Raw genomic sequence first — 3,390 nt, 5'->3', positions numbered from 1 at the left:
AGAGTATATAGTGAAACTTTACGTTACGCACGATAATAATCGTTTGTTTACTTGTATTCCCCCCATTAAAAGTGTATAAAAAGCATTGATAAAACATTTGAAAGTATAGATTATAGGGGTATCAACTCACCTGATAGATTGAAGAAGGTGAGACAAAAACTGAGCAGAATTTTGACTCAAGAAAGCGGATTTTCTCGGGATTCTCGGGAATCTCGGTAGCGTAAACTTCCTTCGGTACTCGGTATGAAAACCGGGTCTTCGGATATTTCTTCCACGCAAATCGGAGTAAAAACGCAAGATAAAGAGAGGAATTGAGAAATTTTACCCGGAACCCTCGCATGCCTTTTATAGGGGCTGAAGACCCTCGGTACGCTGGGCGTACGAGGTTACACAGGGCGTACGCGTACGTCATGGCTTATCTCATCCTCGTCTTCCGCACTTCGGATGGGACGGGACGTAGAGGCGTAGAGGGGCGACGTGGATGTTCCGAGGCCTAGTACCTGAGTACGCTGGGCGTACGAGGGTATGCTAGGCGTAACTCGGATCGGTCCGCTGACTCCTCCTTCGGATAATACTAAATTTACATTTAATTATTTAGTAAACTTCAAAAATTTATATCTTTTTCATACGAACTCGGTTTACAACATTCTTTATATCCACGCGTAGGTGAGACTACACTCTACAACTTTTGTTTAGACTCCGTAGGAAAATTTTGAAATTATTTTTATTATTTATTTTTAAAAGGCCGGGGCAGGAAAAGTCCGTTAGAAATCCATAACGTCTTCATCCGATGTCTGTTTTCGCCAGACTTTTTACCGTTGAAATACCATTGTCGAGGCCTTCGATTCTTATTTAGGTCACTCCAGCCAAAAGTCACTTGATCTATCTTTCGAGTTTTTAGTTGTCTATCGCTATACCGAACTTCGAACATTTATAACTTCCTCATACGAGCTCAGATTTGGGCATTCTTTTTATGTATGTTCATGGTTTAATGATAACTATGACCTTTATTTTAATACCTAAGGTTAATAAGTATTTTATTGAAATTTCTCGTTTTACGTTTAACCGTAATGATGGTTTTTGTTGTGAATCTTTGGTTGGTCATAACTTCTTCGTTATGACTCGGTTTTCAGTGTTCTTTAGATTTTTGAAAATCTTGACATGATAACTATCATTTTTGGCAATCCAATAAAGACTTTTGAACATTTTATTTTCGATGCTAATTTCATTATTTCAAAAGTGGTTACAATACCTGACTATTTAGGTCATTACATAGAGTCAAAATATCGGGTTGTCACAGTGGACAAATGATCTATCTTGATATCACCAATAAGTGTGACTGTAAGAGTAATTTTATTTGGCAAAGTAATAGTATAATGACTTACTTATCTCTTATTCATGAACATGGAAATCTCATGACAAACATGTTAGGTGGCTCTAGAATCTATGATCCATGTATGAGATATTTGTCTATAATTTATTGAAAGAGAATAGCATTTACCTGTTGTTATCTTTTCATTATGATTGACAGTAATCATGTATATTCATAATGCAGACAAAACTTGTTGTCATTGATCCAGAGAAAAACCTTTGAACATATTTGCTAAATCATTGTTTATTGAAGAAATTTGTGCATTCGGATCTTCATCAGTAGCAGCTACATGATTAATCTTGTTTCTTGGATTATAGTTCTTGGCACTGTTTGATTTGTATCCAGGAGGGTAACCATGTAATTTGTAACATTTATCTACAGTATGTCCTTAAAAATTACAGTGTGTACAGTTTAGACAATCCCTATTTGTTGATTTGTAATTGTTAGATTTAGGTTTTCTTGAAGTAACTGAAGGTTTAGCCAAGAACGCCATGGAATTTTGTGTTTCATTTTATATGGATTTATGTTTCTCTTCTTGAGCCATTAAAGAGAAAACACGATTGATTGATGGCAAATGATCCATAAGAAAATTTTGACCACTAGATTGAGAGAATGATTCGTTCAATCCCATAAGAAAGTTCATAATATGCTCGTTTTGAAAATACTTCTCAATTTCTTGTACACCGTGCATTCACGTTTGTTACATGTACAAGGAGGCCCAAAATTGTTGAGTTCTTCAGAAAGTGATTTCAATTTGGTGAAATAAACACCAATTGATTCTTGATTCAGCTTGAGATTCACAAGTTCTCTTCGATTTTGAAAGATACGAGGACCATTACTTTGTTGAAATTGATCCTTCAAATCCAACCATATCTCATAAGCGGTTTCTGTAAACATGATTCTTGCAAAAATCTCTTTCGATACAGAAGTCAATATCCATGATATCACTAGCTTGTTATTGCGCACCCAAGCATTGTAATTAGATTGTTCAGAAGGATTAGGTTTGGGAAGAGTATCGTCTATAAAACAAGTTTTGTTCTTCATAGACAAAGCAATCTGAATAGCTTGACTCCAAGAGTTGTAATTGTCTCCTGTTAGAAGTTGAGAAAAAAGTACAAAACCAGGACTCTTAGAATGATGCAGATAATAGGGATACATGCGATCATCGATTGGAGAAATCATAGATCTAGGATTTAAATTTGACATTTGAACTCAATCAGCAAAAATCTGGAAGAAATGACTTATTGAAAAGAAAGAAAAGAGAAATTGATTATGAATAATCAATCAATCGAAGATAACAATCTGACAATTGATCGGAGAAGAAGATCGGAAAATGTTATCGGAGAAACCAATCTGAACGGAAGCTTCTCGCTCTGATACCATAACACGTGAAAGAGGGAAAATGAATGAGACTTGATTTCTCATTATTGTGTAATCTGAATATATACAACCATTCTAATATTTATAATAGTACTCCTCCAACTATTATATATTTACATATAAGCCCCAATATATCATGTACTTCCTCCTAGAGCTGCTAAAATTCGAATGGCTTGTATCTTTGGTTCATGAGCTTCAAATTAAGTTGTGTAGTTCACCTAAACTTTAGTGGGATAATAACGGTTCTACTTATTTAGCTTGAAATCCTGTTTTTTTATCAACGATCTAAGCATATAGATATCAATATCCACTTTAGTAGAGATATGGTTTTGTTGTGGTCTCTTGAAGTTTGATATTTTCATACGGTGTTACGAATCACAAACATTCTTATAAAAGGTCTATTTGCTTCATGATTCAAGTCATTGTGTAACAACCTTCACATGGGCTCTCATGTTTCGCTTGACGGGATGATAACATGTAGTTAGTAGAAGTGACTAGAGTTTTTTAGAGTTAGTTATAAACAGTTGTTGGTTGTTAGATTATGTTATGACATTTCCATTGTATTCTTTGTATAAATAAGAAGTGTCTATATTCATTGTGAGATTAATACAATATATTATATCCTCTCTTTTTTCTTT

The 3,390-nt window shown here is 34.7% G+C and overlaps 1 protein-coding gene across 1 annotated transcript; it reads right to left on the bottom strand.

Moving 5' to 3' along the window:
* Positions 1 to 1,568: 1,568 nt before the first annotated feature.
* LOC145040851 (uncharacterized) lies at positions 1,569 to 2,554 on the bottom strand. Its single transcript, XM_078988741.1, has 2 exons — positions 2,038 to 2,554; positions 1,569 to 1,747 (listed from the first exon to the last, which is right to left on the bottom strand). Exons 1-2 carry the CDS (start codon positions 2,552 to 2,554, stop codon positions 1,569 to 1,571), a joined length of 696 nt encoding a protein of 231 aa, XP_078844867.1.
* Between the last annotated feature and the right edge of the window lie 836 nt (positions 2,555 to 3,390).

The sequence above is a fragment of the Lactuca saligna genome, chromosome 4, assembly GCF_052625555.1.
Source record: "Lactuca saligna cultivar CGN05327 chromosome 4, ASM5262555v1, whole genome shotgun sequence".
NCBI classification, from domain to species: domain Eukaryota; kingdom Viridiplantae; phylum Streptophyta; class Magnoliopsida; order Asterales; family Asteraceae; genus Lactuca; species Lactuca saligna.
Note: the sequence above shows the minus strand (reverse complement) of the source record. Positions and strands in the feature narration are given on the sequence as shown.